This window comes from Neltuma alba, unplaced genomic scaffold, assembly GCF_004799145.2.
Source record: "Neltuma alba isolate B1F8T4 unplaced genomic scaffold, ASM479914v2 tig00011698_pilon, whole genome shotgun sequence".
Taxonomy (NCBI): domain Eukaryota; kingdom Viridiplantae; phylum Streptophyta; class Magnoliopsida; order Fabales; family Fabaceae; genus Neltuma; species Neltuma alba.
The window spans coordinates 283,715-300,053 of record NW_021636335.1 but is presented as its reverse complement, the minus strand read 5'-3'; the positions used below and the strand labels follow the sequence as shown (position 1 = coordinate 300,053).

The window sequence follows — 16,339 nt, the reverse complement described above, 5'->3', positions numbered from 1 at the left end:
ATGACATTTGACAACACCCAATAATTCTTAATATATTACTCTGAAATCTGAAATTCAGAGAAACAACATTGAAGTCTTGAGTGGGCTATAAACGGCAGTTGATGAGTGAGACCGACAACGTCGGACGGTGTGTGAACCAGGAGAAGTTGGACTGGAACATCAGAGGCGAGTTAACTAGAGTATTTTTTTTTTTTCAAACTAGTACAAGGCCAGCACGATGCAAGGTGTAATATGTTCTCTTACCATATAAAAAACCAAATGAAAATAAAATGGTTAGGCATTTGAAAGACAATGGATGCAATAGTGTCATATCATAACATGACAGTTAATAATTACAGAGGAAAAATATAATGTTTGAGCCTGATATGATATTGTCTTAGTTAATAATTACAGGGGAAGATATGTATAGACAAAGAAAATCTAATGCATGGAAGAATGTTTGATTCCTTTTCATCAACACAGAAAATGGAAAGATACACAATACTTGGTGTTCTCCATCCTACCACCTCCCACTTATTTCCTTTAAATGATAAAAAATTAAGAATCAAACCATTGTCAATGTAGAGATTAGTCACCCAGCACTCCATTCTAAATAATCTAATAATTAGCCCTAATCTCATCAGACAATTGTATAGGCCAGTAGCATACTCTATTTAAAATTATTACTTATACTGAAAACTGAGAAGATAAACAGCTGAAAAAATAAAAGTTGTAAGTACAGACATATGATATAAAATCAAATGTGTGTTCCCATGAAATTTGAACAAATATTTAGGCAGCACATTAAATAAAATTATGAAGTGAAAATACCCCGTTCAAATGATATCTAAATTTTCATTGTTAATATCATCATAAACAACAGATAATATAGCTGTTAGGATAGCACGATCCCTGAAGCAAGACCCATCGCCTAGGTGGTCAAACCAAATTTGGATATGTATTGTCAACAATGCAATCCATAGGATTCCCTAAAGAGAACAATAACAAATCTCCAAGTATGGTAATAACATCTTCTGTGTCAAGTTCAACGTCAACAATGCCATCACCAACAGAAATAATCCATTATGAAAATTTTGTTACTGCATCTACATCATCCGTGTAATGACCTTTGGTTAGTCTCACGTTTTTAGTCAGTGTGAAGACAGTGCATTCATTCCACAAGTATAAAGCATTAATAGTAGTAAAGACAACGTCTTCATGCCCACCTCATGATATGATAGGGAGTATTTGCATAAAGTCTCCCCCAAGCCCCACAATTTTTCCACCAAATGGTTTTCCTATAACATTAGGATCATTTCTTCTGATGATGTCTCGTAATGTTCTATCCAATACTTCAAAACAATGTATGTTTGCCATTGGTGCTTCATCCCATATTATCAAGGAGGCTTGAATTAAAAGTTTTGCTAGTTGTGTTCCCTATTTAATGTTGCAAACTGAATCTTAAGTGATGGCAAGAGGGATTGCAAATTGTGAGTGAGCTATTTTACTGTTGGGTAATAGAAGTGATGCAATGCCACTCAATGCAATAGTAAGGACAATCCTCCCTTCAGATCTTAATGATGCATATAATGTTTGCCATAAATATGTTTTCCCAATTCCTCCATATCCATAAACAAAATACAGCCCTCCCCACACATTATGATCAGTGTCAATTATTGTATTGTAGATTGCACTCTGCTCTTCTATTAGCATGGGGAAGGCCTCTCTTTTGAAATTCAATTGTATACAATGCTGTAAAAAATTTAGCAACATATGAGAAAGATGAACAACTGCAATATAATTTTGATTCAAATGACTATTACTTGTTTGTGAAAAACAATAATATAGAGAAGATTATAAGATATGGTTAGTGAAATAATATGCAAACTGACCTGCTTTAACAACATTAAAAAATATCACCCTTTTTCAAATCTTGCATGAGATGCTCCAATTTCATCTTGAAAACTCTTGTTAGAAAATCTGGACGGTCTTCAAGTCGTAAATCTTCTTCTAAAGCTCTTGTTATTTCTGGCCATTTTGGGTTGTAGGTAAATGTGATAAACAGTTGAGGATAACCAGCCCAATTGCAAATTGTTATTGCATCTTGATAATTATTCACAATATAACATGCTCCTCCAATAAATGATGAAGGATGGATGATCTTTTTTCCTCTTGCAACTGCATCAGTCCCACCCAACAACAAAGCATCTATTAACCCTTTATACATTTCTGCTCGTAGTTGTTGTTAGTTATTCCTTATGAAGGTCAGCCTATATGATTCTATCATTATATATGCATCAACAACAAATTGTTCAAAAAGTTTTTCACTGTGCAATATTGATGAATATTCAGTATTACTGTCCTGTATCATGTAAGCAAAATACTCATGCATAGAAACATAGGTAATCTTGGCTACTGGTGCCTCTCCTCTTACCTCATGAGGTATTTTTTCATCGTATCCCCTTTCATTGTATGGAAATAACAATGGATATTGTAAAGGCAGAAATTCAGGATGATATTCATGTATCTTATGTAATAATCCTGTCTTGTATTGAACGATGATATCTCGACCGTATTCAGTGGATCTAATATCTCTTACAATTAAAGAAGCTATCTCATATTCAGAGGTTGGCATATCATATTGACAGACATTTCTCCCACGCTTATGCATAAGTCTAATTTTGATAACTTGTTCCTCATGAGCATGAATATAATCACAAGCCCGATGGAATACTATTATGAACTTATTGTGCTCATCTAGCATATTCTGCAGCATCTGTACAAGAGAAATATCCACTGATAATGATGTGCCACTATCTCCACTAAAAAGTAAATAGTGATAATTAGGAAAAAGGAAAAGCATGATTTAACACGTGTGTAATAAGGACAAACAATAAGCAAGTAATATAAGTTGATCAAATCATACTATTTGTACCTTGTTGTAGAAATTTTGTTGGCAACTTCATTTGATGTATCATATATGTAAAACTGAGCAAATTTTGGAGTAGCTCCATCTATAGGGAGTATACTACCAATCAAATGCATATTTTGACCACTCAGCTTATGCACATAAGGTGCACATCCATCATTAACATTTCTATCTATTTTTCCACCCGTAGATATAAAAGCAAACATCATACTATATGTCCTAACATCCATACGAAACCGATTGCTTTGTGGGTGATGTCCAGATAATAAGTTGAACAATTGAACTGGTGGATCTTGAAAAGTAGGAAGTTCTACTTTGCCCCAAAGGCAACACATGTCAAATCTTGATAGAATTCTGAATTGTGGCTTTAACGGAAAAAAAATGAAAAATAAAAATTAAGAATAACATGAGGACGTGGAGAAAGTGGGCAAAAGGTGATGGAAGTCACTTAACATTACATTAACCTTTTATTTTTAAAAGTTATATAAACCTCTTTTAAAATAAAAAAACTTAATTGTGCAAACTCTTTTATAATGGATTAAATTTCCGTAATTCATCAACTTTTTTATCTATATATAAATCTTCTTTAAGCAACATAATTATTTATAAAATAATGCTAACTTTTACTAAAAATATATAACCTTTATTATATACGATCGTTCAAAAAAATTTATTTTTTATATAAAAAAAATTTATTTTTCTCGTGACTCAACAATGTTTATATATTCTTTAAGCGGTTTTTAAATATGCATTAGCTTTGACAATAAAATGAAGGATAGAACAGTGGAGAAAATGTAAGAGATTTGGATATGGATGATAATGTATATTAAAATAAATATTTATATTTAAATGTTTCATTGTTTCACGTAATTATAATTTTTATTATCCTGTCCAATCTCCCTCCTTATTCTTTTCTCTAATTTTTCCTATGATCCTGATATTCTAATTTAAGTTAAATTTAAAATTTATTATCTTATAAAAAAAGAGCAGCTTGTAATTGATTGAAAAAAATAGCATTTTATTAACCCACAATGCTTATTTTAATTAAGAAAAAAATGAAAAATAAAAATTAATAAAAACATAAGGATGTGCAGAAAGTGGGTAAAAAGTGATGGAAGTTACCTTAACTACCCGCTTAATTGCAATTTTATTCGAAATGGGAGAGGATATCATGATTCTTAACATAGCCATCAGTTTTGAGGTGATTGAGATCATGATAATAAGAATGGAAAGTTTTCAGAAAGCAAAATAAATAAAATATCCTCTAGAAAGCCACGGGTAGACAGATATTGATTAAATGAAGACCCTAACATCGGATATGAGTTATATAAATATAATAATAAATTAAATATAAATAAAAAAATATTTATAGTTGTTATTACTCTAATTTTATATAGTTATAGATTAATATTACATTAACCTTTTATTGTTAAAATTTATATAAACCTCTTTTAAAATTAAAAACTAATTCGTACAAACTCTTTTAAAATGGATTAAAATTCCGTAATTCATCTACTTTTTATCCATATATATCTTCTTTAAGCAACATAATTATCTATAAAATAATGCTAACTTTTACTAAAAATATAGGGTCATTGAAAAGAAATTATTTTTTTTATATAGAAAAAAAAACTTTAATTTTCTCAAGACTCAACAATATTTATATATTCTTCAACAGGTTTTTAAATATGTGTTAGTTTTGAAAATAAAATGAAGGATAGAATAATGGAGAAAATTTAGGAGATTTGGATATGGAAGATAACGTATATTAAAATAAATATTTAAATTCAAATATTTGATTGTTTCATGAAATTATAATTTTTATTATCCTGCCCAATCTCCCTCTTGATTCTGTCCTCTAATTTTTCCTATGATCCTGATATTCTAATATAAATTAAATTTAAAATTTATTAGTTTATAAAAAAAAAAAGCAGCTTGTAATTGATTGAAAAAAAAAAGCATCTTATTAACCCTCATTGTTTATTTTAATTTAGTTCATTAAAAATCAATTAGAAATTTTTGTTTCATAACATTTCTAAAATTTAAAAATAGCGCGTTAAATAGGAGACTTGGATATGTGTTGAATGTGAAGAAAACTGAAAAAGTAGAGCACAAGTTCAATAATAATAGATCATGGAATGAAACGCATAAAAAGAATATGAACATTAAGGCTAATTTCGCACACATCACCGACAAGTAGTATCTCTGGCTCTCTTAATTAAACTGGTCTTTCTCCTTCGAAGTCACTGTGCCAATCTATGTATTATCTGAAGTATCGCGTGCACTCTTCTCATTGGAACCCATCAATGATGCTTATGTATTATCTGAAATATCGCGTGCACTCTTCTCATTGGAACCCATCAATGATGCTTGTATTTCCTGGGGAAAAAAATAGCTAGTAATAAAAGATTTAACTCTATATCAAAGAGTCTGAAAATGGTCAAGACTTACATTATCTTTAAGGTTCAGATTCTCAGCACCTAATTGTAATCCCATGTCGCCATCAATTGTATCCAAATGCAGCTTTATTATATCACTGTTTTTGGTCAGCCTCATTACACTGCACGTTGCTGATCGACCCATGACAAATTCATGGAAAACGCGCACTTTGAAAAGGTGTTTATGTCCCATAATCTTTTCTACTATTCCAACAGGGAGGGTGTCACATGGATCAACCTGCAATAGAATAGATGAATAGTAAATAGAATTGCTAGACCCATAGATACATATATAAAGTACAAACTTCTGAAATGCATACTCCAAATGATAAACTCTCATAAAGTACACGGTCTTGCATTGCGGCAGCTGAACATCCCACCAATCTACTGAATTCACGATCAAAAATAACAAAAGTGCATGTACCGGACTCATCCTTGACTTTGCAGTGCATCATAAATCTACATAACCGGATGACAACAAAATATGTAACGTAACCCATAGATCTAAGTTGAATTTTGTATGACGATAGACGCTTATACTAACTTAGGAAATGCAGTCTATTATTTGAGATCAATTCGGGCAATAAAATCCGCAGCCATCTGTCACAACCCTTTTGTCACAGTTTTTACAAAAAAAATAATACCATGCACAATCAAAACGGATACCAACTATGTCAGCAAGAACTAACACATCTGTATCCTATATTTAATAAAGAAATGCTTTTACAACACAAAACAATCCACGGAGTATACTTTCTTGTTATTAATATTATTATAGTTTAACTGGAAAATACATACAATGGGTGTTGAACTTAGCTCTGAAATCTTTCGCCGATCAGCTGTGCTCAACATTTCATCTGCAATAAAGTTAATGGGTTGTGGCACGATGTGTGTGGGAGCTTCATTGATATCTATGCCCACAAATTTTAACCTGACCAATTTGGAAGATGTATTGTCTCATGGAGGAAAAATGTGAATATTGAATTCAAATGATTTTATGTAGGTAGTACGTACTTGGTAATAAAATCATCAACCTCGGGAATTGAAGGATTGATAAAAAGCTATAAATGAGATCAGAATAAGACAAACATCAACACAACATACACCAGTCAAGTAGCGATCATCAAACTGATTTGATAAGATATAAGAGAATGAACAGAAGGCAAATCCAAACTGATGAATACAATCATCTTCCGAAAGGGGAGGGATTGTCGTGGAATACATGAAGTTCATCCGATATGGGTGATCAGTTGTCCTATACAACCTGTAATTCAGTGTAACCATGAAGTAGGAAATAACACAAAGCTTTCCTTCTGTGAAGTTATTCAGGTGACGAGTAATGAAGGGACTCTTAACCTAAGCATGTATGTTATCACCCTGCACACACGAGAAGCATTAATTTATACCACATGTTGGGAAAGGGAATGATACTAAAGCATTACTCACATCCTCATCTCGAAAGAGCATCTCAATGGAGGAGAGTTCTTCATGGAATAGCGGCCAGACATGGTCCACAGACGAACTACACGAACTCTAATCCGCCAATTTTGCCTATTAGGATTAAGGGAATGAATTGCATAAAAAATGGCAGCCATAACACCTATAATCACAAAATCCAGACTGACACTATCAATAATGGGAGAAGAACATGAAGGAACATTGGAATCGTGCTCACGCTTTTATGAGCAAATACTACATGAGATAACTGTCAAAGCAAGCATCATACAACATGGGCATGATCTATACACGAGACCACATCACGAACGTGGGTTATAGAAACATAATGTCAAATGAAACTTAACAAAGCGTGATGATGTCCACACTCTAAGGGTGTGGCTTACTAGTATTTTTGGTCTATTAATAATTAATAATAATAAAAAATACAATTATATTATTTTATTAGGGATTTCTTTTAGAAGATTGCATTTAAATATATAATAATAAAAACTGCCACGCAAAATTCGGATTTTGTGATTATACCCACATGTTTCCGGATTTATTTTTGGTTTATTAATAATTAATAAAAGAAAGAATTATATGATTTTATTAGGGATTTCTTGTAGAAAATTGCATTTAAAGATATTTAAATATATAATAAAAAAACTGCCACGATCATATATACCCCAATATCCTCATAATCAATTTAAAAACTACCAATTATCGAAATATATTTAAAAAACTGCCACAAAAAAATAGTTAAAAAAGGTGGGATTTTTGTTTAAAAAAAAAAAACAATTATCTACCCATAGATAATGCCAGGTGTCGTGCTGTCAACTTCTCCTGCCTTGTGCTCTACTTTTATATATTAATTTTTGGTTTATTAATAATTAATAAAAGAAACAATTATATGATTTTATTAGGGATTTCTTATAGAAAATTGCATTTAAAGATATTTAAATATATAATAAAAAACTGTCACAATTATATATACCCCAATATCCTCTTAACCAATTTAAAAACTACCAATTATCGAAATATATTTAAAAAAACTGCCACGAAAAAATAGTTAACAAAGGTGGGATTTTTTGTTTAAAAAAACATTTATCTACCCACACGTTTCGGAATTTATTTTTGGTTTATTAATAATTAATAAAAGGAACAATTATATGGTTTTATTAGGGATTTCTTGTAGAAAATTGTATTTAAAGATATTTAAATATATAATAAAAAACTGTCATGATCATATATACCCTAATATCCTCATAACCAATTTAAAAACTGCCAATTATTGAAATATATTTAAAAAACTGCCACAAAAAAATAGTTAAAAAAGGTGGGATTTTTTGTTTAAAAAAAAAAAAGAACAATTATCTACCCATAGATAATGCCAGGTGTCGTGCTGTCAACTTCTCCTGCCTTGTGCTCTACTTTTATATATTAATTTTTGGTTTATTAATAATTAATAAAAGAAACAATTATATGATTTTATTAGGGATTTCTTGTAGAAAATTGCATTTAAAGATATTTAAATATATAATAAAAAACTGTCACAATTATATATACCCCAATATCCTCTTAACCAATTTAAAAACTACCAATTATCGAAATATATTTAAAAAACTGCCATGAAAAAATAGTTAACAAAGGTGGGATTTTTTGTTTAAAAAAACATTTATCTACCCACACGTTTCGGAATTTATTTTTGGTTTATTAATAATTAATAAAAGAAACAATTATATGGTTTTATTAGGGATTTCTTGTAGAAAATTGTATTTAAAGATATTTAAATATATAATAAAAAACTGTCATGATCATATATACCCTAATATCCTCATAACCAATTTAAAAACTGCCAATTATTGAAATATATTTAAAAAACTGCCACAAAAAAATAGTTAAAAAAGGTGGGATTTTTTGTTTAAAAAAAAAAAGAACATTTATCTACCCATAGATAATGCCAGGTGTCGTGCTGTCAACTTCTCCTGCCTTGTGCTCTACTTTTATATATTAATAGATAGATGTCAGATTTTTTTAAGTTTTAACAGAGAGTATTTTGAAAAAATATTCCATATTTATGATTATTACCTAACTTAACTAATCTTTTTAATTTAATTAAAATAATTAAATAGGTCTTATATTAAAAATCGGAAGAGTATAATTTACTGCTTTTCGTTGACCAAAAATTTTTTTCAAGGAACATGCCAAATAAATAAGTGGTTTGGACGGCCCAGATGCATGTGATTTTCATTTTTTTCACCTTTTATATTTCAACATATCCAATAATTTAGGTGTCTTTGGTGGTCCGTTTAGTGTGCCCGTGCCTTTACTCCTTGCATTCATATGGTAAAGGTCAGGATCCCTGAGTTGAAGGGGAAATGCAGATTTTGGACGTCTTTTTCTTTCTTTCTTTCTTTTTGTGCCCCTACCCATCTTTTCATTTGCCATTTGCGTATTTAATATTTTAACCTTCGGGAAAATCGCAAATAACATCCTTTGAATATATGAAATTGTGAAATGGGTTCTTGAATAAACCTAATTGTCTCAAGAGACTGAGTCTTAAATTGCAAATATGAAATGATAATAAAAGGACCAAAATGCTCTTCTTTTTTCTCTTTCTTACTTTCCCCCATCTCCTTCCCTTTCCTTTTTCTCTTCCTCTCCCTCTCTTCGTCCTTCTCTTTCCTCTAGTTCTACAATAATTATCCAGCACACCGCATCTTCTCCAAGCTTGTGATTAGTACAAGTATGATGGTTGTATTATAGCGACGGCTTTGGTGGTTTGATCTATTTGCTTCAGTGGTTTATTACCAAAGAGTGAAGGGTTTAGTTAGGTTAATTTAAGCTCATTCCTATGGTGTGCATGGCTCTGGGTAACTATGCAACTCTACCATCTCTCTTGCATTTGTAGTCTCATCTAAACTTTTCATTTGAAGCATATAAACTTGACAACAAGACTTTAAAGGTTGAAATTGAAGAAGTTGCCTAGCAAGACATTCCCTTGTAGTTATATCTCCATGCAACCTATATGCCATGCCCGTTTTCCCATTACTTTTCTTTTCAGGAGGTTATGGTTAATTTGAGATGCATTTATTACTGAATCTTATAAAAACTAGTTACGATCAAAGTACCTATGGTTTTTTGTTATTTTGCTTTTCATTGTTGTAATTTTCCTTAGTAGTTGTAACTATAGACTTGTTACTAAGATGGCAGCAACATGACATGACGATCTGGAAATATTGGTCTTTTGTTTATGGTAGGATTATAGTTTTGATGATAACAAAGTTAGATTAAAATTGGTTAGGTATGTTGATCGATTAGATGATCGATCAAATGTTTATCGATAAGCTGTTAGATAATTGTTCAGTATAAATCAAATGTATGTTAAGTATTTTAATCGATGAGATGTTCAGTAATTCATTAATCGATAAAATGATCGATGATCGTTAACGCGAAAGTCATAGAAGGTAACTGTCGGTTATCGATAGTTTAATCGATAATCCCAGATGATCGAACAAGTGACAGACAAAAAGAAGTGAATCTGGACTGATCTTATCAATCAAGTAATCGATAAAAGAGTTATCGATAACGACATCGATAAATGGTAAGACACTCTACCTGTTTGAATAAATGTTTCTGGCATTGTTTATTGATCACATTATCGATCATCTTATTATCGATAATATGATCAAAAATTGAGCTCTAACCCTCTTCAATGCAGGTACTGATTATAGACTATTTAATCGATAACTTTATCAATCATCAAATTATCGATCACATGATCGATAATCTATGTGCCAGTTGCTTCTACTTAGTTTTCTTTAAAACTAATTAAAGCTCCCCTACTTATCTCATTTTCAGATAACATGATCGATAAACAGCCTTAGTACAAATTCTTCCCATTACTGTTTATCGATAATTTGATCGAACATGTGTTGATCGATCACCTATTCGATAATTCTTGAATATCCTTGTTTCTCACGAAAAGTTTTACACTTGACTTTTATCGATGACATTATCGATCACAATTTTATCGATAATGTGTTTGATCAACATGCACTAAAATTTCAATTCTGTAACACTTGAATTATCGATAAAATGATCAATCAACCTTTACTCGATAATCTAATCGATCATTTGATTTTTGTCAGTTTATTTTCAGCAAGCTATAACATTTCTCATACTCACTTAACTACTCATTTCCAAGATGTTTCTGCTTGCACAATCCTCATGATTACTGTAATAAGTAATGCATATTTAAAGGAACTCTGATTTACATATCAATCGAAGTTTTCCTGTTGCTCTTTATTGATCACCTGATCGATAAACCATTGTTCCATCATTTGATCGATAAACGTCTTCAACTAATCGAAAATTTCTCTTTCTATTTTTCGATAACCAAATCGATCAATCAGTAATCAATCACCACTTCGATAAACCATTTCTAGAATTTCCTTTTGCACCTTTACGGATAATTCATCCCATCTAGAATCATTGAGTAATCAATTAGTCATTCATCCTGATAAGCTTACACCATATTATTCTTACTTGTTTAAAGTTTAAAATATGGATGCAGATTACTAAGAGAAATTACAACGGCTCTTCAACGAGATTACGTAACCTGTAACCCGCAGTGTCAGAAAGCTCAGACGCATTAATGGCGAAACCGTTGGAACTAGCTAAACACGCAAACGGAGTCACAATGGCTAGAAGCTCTTCCATCTAACGGATACTTAACGATCTCAACTATAAAAGGCGCGAAGAAGCATTAATGAGAGGATTGAATACTGGAACTACCATCTGTGATTATTAAGTCTAGCATTCAATACTCTGTTTCTTCAACATACTGAGCGTCAGTGTTCATCATTAAATTTCACTCTGTAAGAGAGTCGAGATCTATCCTCTATTAATCACGATTGAGTGATACTCAAGAGTGTGGACTCTTGAGTGGGTTTGTATCCTTACGGGAGTAAGGGGGAGTGATTGAGTGATTCAATTATTGTACTGAGGCACCAAGAGCCCGATCAATCTTGGAAGATGGTGAAATACTCAGAGGTGTTCTGAGGACTGGACGTAGGTCAAGTGGTTAAGACCGAACCAATATAAATCTTGTGTCTTCCCCTCTGCGATGAAATCCCTCTTAACTCTAACTCTCTGTTTCCGATATTGTCTCGTTATTTAATTTCGCAATAATTTTTAACTCACCCAATTCACCCCCCTCTTGGGTGAGATTGCTTCTAACAGTTTATGTGCAGAACAAGGTTAATATTTTGTATTTATCAGTTCTAAATAGTAACAATATAGATCTATTTAATATTTTGAATTTAATGAGAAAACTAGTCGCAGACTTGTAATTTTACTTACCAAATTTGTTATTTAGCTTACTACTCTTGTCATTTAGTAGTAAAATGTGAGAATAATGGCAACTTTTCATGAAATTTAATTTCATGAGAAACCCAATCATAGAATTGTTATTTTGTTTACTATTCTTGTCATTTAACTTACCGCTCGTCTTTTGGCAATGAAATGTAAAAATAATAACAACTTTTCATGAAACTTAATTTCATTAGAAGCCCAGTCACATGGTTGTTATTTTGCTTACCAAACTTATTATTTGACTAACCACTCTTGTCATTAAGTAGTGAAATGTGTGAATAATGACAACTTTTTATGAAGTTTAATTTTATGAGAAAACCAATCATATTATTGTTATTTGGCTTACCATTCTTATTGTTTGGCAGTGAAATATAGGAATAATGATAACTTTTCATGAAATTTAATTTCATTGAAACTCAATTATAGAATTGTTATTTCACTTACCACTTTTCTCATTTGGCTTACCGCTCTTATCTTTTGGCAGTAAAACATGGGAATAATGACAACTTTTTATAAAACTCAATTTTATAAGAAACCCAATGATATACTTGTTATTTTGCTTAACACACTTGTCATTTGACTATATAATATGAAAATTAAGTTTAATGAAAAGTTGTTATTATTTTCACATTTTACTGCCAAACGACAAGAATGGTAAGCAAAATAATAATTTTGTAATTGGGTTTCTTATTAACTTGAGAACATTAAATAGATTTATATTGTTACCATTTAGAATTAATAAATACAAACTGTTAATATTGTTCTACCTATAAACAAAACACCAACATTTTTAGATCGTCATATCATGTTGTTGCCATCATAGTAACAAGCATGCAGTTAAAATACAACCAAGCAAAATTACAACAATGGTAAGTCAAATAACAAAAAATCAAAGGTGTTTTAATAGTAACTAGTTTGTGCAAGATTCAGTTACAAGTGATATTAAAATGTCTGTCCAGCTAATGTTTCATTGTCACCAAACATATTAACCTGCAACAGCAATTTACATTTTGGGGGGGGGGGGGAGGAAAAGTTGACTGCTCATACAAGTCCGTTTTCCACTGCAAACTTTTCTTCAAAAAGCCTCCTCCTTGCATTGATGGCCTGCACATTCACAATATCACAGTCAAAAATAAAAATAAAAATTATTCAGCAAGTTCTTACAGTTTAATCTATATGTCCCTATAGTTTATTTTATCAGATTTTTATAGTTTTACCTGATTTTTAATCATGTCTCTACTTTTTTTTTTCCTCTTTTTATCAAGTTTGTATAATTTCACTAATTTTTAATCAGGCTTCTGAGTTTTTTCCCCCCAAACAGTCACCTGAAACTACGTAATCTAGACTGCTTAAACGATTGAACTCTGCTCATTATTTGTGAATAATAGTGTGATTCAATATTCAGACCACTAAAGTACTTAGAGCACACCTAACATATATAGATCTAGCTAAATCTCATTCCTTAAAGTTTGAATCTTCCAAACGACAAAATTCAGTGTGCTTACCTGTTGTTTCCAATTTATACGGCATGTAATGATTGAAAGAAGAACAGTCTGCACAAAACAGCCAAATTGAAGGCCAATCCAAAGGCCTTTTCCTCTCAGCTTTACCCAGAAACTCAACGTAGCAGCCAGTGGAATGCCACAAAGATAGTAGGCTCCAAGATTGATATAAGCCCCAATGTGTTGCCATCCACATCCTCTAGCAATGCCTATTCCAAAAAAAACAAATTCAAAAACAAAAAAGAAAGAGGGGGGGGGGACAGTTCTAGTTTTCTTTTATGTAATTTACTTTTTAAAACTAGAAGATTTATATACCTGTGAGAACACCTTGTAAGCCGTCCAATATAACAGAGACACAAACCAGAGGAGCCATGACAGTCACATAATCAACAACTTCCTTCTCGTTGCTGAAAGTATAACCAAAAAGACGACGACAGAAAAAGAGTGTTGCACTTATGACTGTTGTCTCTAACACTACTACAGACATTGATGCCAGCACAGCCATTCGCGCAGTATTTGGATTGCCAGCTCCTAATTCATTTGAAATCCTTGTACTGTCATCATGAACAAGAATATGAGACACATAATATTAGTTTATATATATATACTATACAGACTTAAGGATGACTCTGTTGTTTTATAACCTTGCTGCAGCTCCAATTCCATAAGGAATGGTATAGATTGTAGAGAGGGTGTTGAGACTGCAAAAGGAGGATTAAAAAATCAGAACAGTCAGAACATTGATCTTTTTGAAGCAATGTCACGAGATAAAGTTGGTCGCAAAAGAAAATTGCAGATAATTTAGTCTCAGGTTCTGAAACATACCATACAGATAGAACTGAAGTTTCAAGCTGTGGATTTGGTAATAGCCCAGACAGCAAAATCAGCAACTCAAATGACCACCATTCTAGGCTGAAAATAGAAATCAATATGAGGATAGAACATATACAATCTAGAAAAATAAGTCCATGAAAAGGGGGAAAAAAGAAAAAGAAAAGAAAAGATAAACTTACCACATCATAACTGCAGAAGGAACAGCAAATCTCAAGAACTCCCCAGTTCCTCTGAAAAGCTCCATGGAAAGAGGAGCTCTTGTCTGTGCACAAGTAGAAGAGAATTTCATGTATAATGCGAGAACAATCACATTTACCCATATCCAAATACTAATTGCCACTGCTGCTCCAACGCTGTTAAGCCCAGACTTGAACACCAAAGCCCAACAAAGAGGAATATAGAGTATAAGAGTGGTGCAAGAGCTTATGAGCATGGGAATAACCAAGCTTTGCATCTGGTAATATCTGATTAGAGGTTGCAGAAATGCAGATCCAAAAAGTGAAGGAACAAGCCACGTTGTGAACTTGCCGGCTTCGTGTGAAATCAGAGGATCTTGACCTATGAAAACTAGGATCTTTTCCATGTAGATCCAACCGAGAGATAGTGGAACACAAACTAGTATGAGAGAAAATGTGGCAGTGTATGTTAGCATTCCTAGCTTTTTATACTGCTTAGCTCCATAAGCTTGCCCGCACAGAGTTTCTAGCCCACTCGCCATTCCCACCTGTTTGGCATGTTCAGTGATCAATGAATCAGTTAAAAGCAAATTCCAACCAGGTAAGAAATGGTAGTAATCTCAATTTAAAGAAAGACTCATTAATGCATATGGGGAGGAAAGTAATGTTTTTCTTGAACAAACTTACATGCGAGGGGAAAAAGAATTCATTAGCAAAATAAACAAAATCACAAGCATTCTATTCTTTCATTATGTGAAGAGCCGGCCTTAGAGAGCTTAGTATTTTGGAGATTGTCCTGCAATGAGATTTTTGATAAATTATATTTATAAAGTTTGATTTTATGTTTTAATTCCAAATCCTTGTTATCACTGTGAGTGTGCACATAATCATTTCCACGATCTTCGGACTGAAGTCGCACAATATTTGTCAGCAGTTAGTCTAAGTTTGGTATATACTATAATTAATTACGTCAGCCACTTCAAAACTTTGTGTTCACATAAATTTTTGGGTTGATGAGAAAAAATGATCATCACAAGGAAATAAGGCCAAACAATCAACATAATTTATGCGCAACGTGCACGAGCCGCTAAGATCGTAAGAAAATCCAACGAACAATATTGAACCATACAGTTTTTCGCACAAGAAGAGAATGAAACGACAATTGGTCAATTCGCAAGCGCCCACCATGGTTGAAAGTTCGACACGGACCCAACAAAATGAGAGAGCACAAAACGAACAAAAATACGAAACGAAGATAAATCGAAGGTGGATTGAAGAATGAAACAGAAATGAAACCGGAAGATAAATCGAAGCGAAGATAAAAGAATAGAAACAATGAGAAGGTTAACGAGGCAAAAAAAAAAAAAAGCATACGAGGAAACTGAAACCGGTGACGCTGGCGATGGAGACGGCTAAGGCGGTGCCGGAGAGAGAGAGCTCATCGAGGTGACCAGCCATCATGATTGAAATAATCTGAAGAAAGAACTGGGAAGAGAGAACAGGAATGACTGGTCCTGCTATGTAACCGATTCTCTTCACTTCTTGACTCCAACTGACCCATGTGAGTAGCCTCTCCGCTTTCTCCTCTCTGTCTTTTGCTAGAAGACTCTCTTCCATCTCTTCCCACTACTTCTTCTTCTTCCTCCTTCTTCACAGAGTCAGTCACCG

The 16,339-nt window shown here is 32.4% G+C and overlaps 2 protein-coding genes across 4 annotated transcripts; both read right to left on the bottom strand.

Annotated features, from left to right (window-relative positions):
* Window positions 1-1,978: 1,978 nt before the first annotated feature.
* On the bottom strand, window positions 1,979-16,339 carry LOC114716935 (protein DETOXIFICATION 14-like). 2 transcript variants are annotated; one of them, XM_028902010.1, is made up of 7 exons: window positions 16,046-16,338; window positions 14,675-15,219; window positions 14,487-14,573; window positions 14,306-14,362; window positions 13,977-14,215; window positions 13,665-13,870; window positions 13,168-13,263 (listed from the first exon to the last, which is right to left on the bottom strand). In XM_028902010.1, the coding sequence occupies exons 1-7, from the start codon at window positions 16,286-16,288 to the stop codon at window positions 13,201-13,203; spliced, it is 1,440 nt and encodes a 479-aa protein (XP_028757843.1). In that variant the 5' UTR covers window positions 16,289-16,338; the 3' UTR covers window positions 13,168-13,200. The 2 variants fall into 2 exon arrangements, with proteins under 2 accessions (XP_028757844.1, XP_028757843.1); XM_028902011.1 differs by lacking the exons at window positions 13,168-13,263; window positions 13,665-13,870 and adding an exon at window positions 1,979-1,989 and having other exon boundaries at window positions 13,951-14,215; window positions 16,046-16,339.
* Window positions 4,970-6,827, bottom strand: LOC114716936 (uncharacterized). 2 transcript variants are annotated; one of them, XM_028902013.1, is made up of 5 exons: window positions 6,793-6,827; window positions 6,145-6,723; window positions 5,667-5,805; window positions 5,360-5,584; window positions 4,970-5,287 (listed from the first exon to the last, which is right to left on the bottom strand). In XM_028902013.1, exons 3-5 carry the CDS (start codon window positions 5,799-5,801, stop codon window positions 5,222-5,224), a joined length of 426 nt encoding a protein of 141 aa, XP_028757846.1. In that variant the 5' UTR covers window positions 5,802-5,805; window positions 6,145-6,723; window positions 6,793-6,827; the 3' UTR covers window positions 4,970-5,221. The 2 variants fall into 2 exon arrangements, with proteins under 2 accessions (XP_028757846.1, XP_028757847.1); XM_028902014.1 differs by lacking the exons at window positions 6,145-6,723; window positions 6,793-6,827 and adding an exon at window positions 5,891-5,946.